A 1,199-nucleotide genomic window follows, 5' to 3' on the forward strand; every position below is an offset into this window, starting at 1 on the left:
CAAGATCCTCAACGAGATGCCGGCCGAGGCCTGGGCCGACGCCGCCGTGGCCCACGCCCTGAACGTGCGCGAGGCGCTGGCGTTGGGCAACTACGCGGCCTTCTTCCGCCTCCACGAGACCGCGCCGAACATGGGCGCCTACGTCCTCGACACCTTCGCGGACAAGGTCCGCGTCGACGCCGCCGCGAAGATCCTCCGCGCGTACCGCCCGACCATCGACCTCGCCACCCTCGCGTCGCGCCTCGGCTTCGACGACGAAAACGACTGCAAGGCCTACGTGACGAAGCTCGGCTTCCTCTTCGACGACGCGGGCGCCGTCAAGTGCAAGGAGTCGAAGTGCGACGCCGCGGGCCTCGTCGAGGACGGCGAGCAGAAGTCCTCGCTCCTCTAACTCTAGATCCGTGGGACGCGCGTTCCAAGGGCCGGCTCGCCTTTTTGGACCCGTCGCGCGAGCACCGAGCTCCGCGGCCGGGCGCCCCTAGGAAAGCGCACACCCGCCGTTAGCGCCGCGGTGGCACCTTGAGCTTCATGCCCGCGGCGGTGCGGCGCATGCCCTGGGTGGGGCTGTCGGCTCCGCCGTCGCCGGCGTCGACGTCGGCGGACGGCGCGCCCCGGGGCGTGAAGCCGCCGGCGAACGCGCCCGCGGGGCCGAAGCCGCCGCGCGGCGTGAACGCGCCGCGCTTGTCCTCGATCTGCTCCGGGAGCTCGACCTGGCCCCTCAGCCTGGGGTGCTGGGCGAGGGCGGGCAGGAACTGGGTCCCTAAAAAGGCCTCGATGGACTGGTCGAGCATCTTGTAGGGGTCGGGCTGGAGCATCTGGGCCACGGCGGCGAGGCACTCCTCGAACTCCGTGAAGACCATCTCGACGTCGGAGCCCGGGAGCTCGACGACGTCGCGGCTCCGGTTCCGGTGGCTGCCCACCGTGCCGTCGGTCTTCAAATCCTGGATGACGACGTCGTCGTTCTGGACGTAGGCGAAGATCGTCCGGCACGCCATCTCGGAGCAGAGCGGGCCGATGACCTTGGCGAAGCGGAGCATGACGACCATCTCGTCCGCGTCCATGGTCGACGCCGGCGACGCGCTGTCCCAGGACGCGAAGACCTTGAAGACCGTCTTGAGGTTCTTCCGGTGCTTGAGCTGCACGGAGCGGACGACGTCGCCGTGGAGCCGCTCGCGGAAGACGTCCGCGTCGATCTGGCA

At 69.8% G+C, this 1,199-nt stretch overlaps 1 protein-coding gene across 1 annotated transcript; it reads left to right on the top strand.

The window, feature by feature from the left end:
- Positions 1-7: 7 nt before the first annotated feature.
- AURANDRAFT_35434 (hypothetical protein) lies at positions 8-391 on the top strand (the record flags this gene model as incomplete). Its single annotated transcript, XM_009044810.1, has 1 exon — positions 8-391. A coding segment is annotated over one exon (384 nt), but the record flags the coding sequence as incomplete, so codon positions are not given.
- Positions 392-1,199: the final 808 nt, after the last annotated feature.

The sequence above is a fragment of the Aureococcus anophagefferens genome (assembly GCF_000186865.1).
Source record: "Aureococcus anophagefferens unplaced genomic scaffold AURANscaffold_847, whole genome shotgun sequence".
NCBI lineage: Eukaryota > Pelagophyceae > Pelagomonadales > Pelagomonadaceae > Aureococcus > Aureococcus anophagefferens.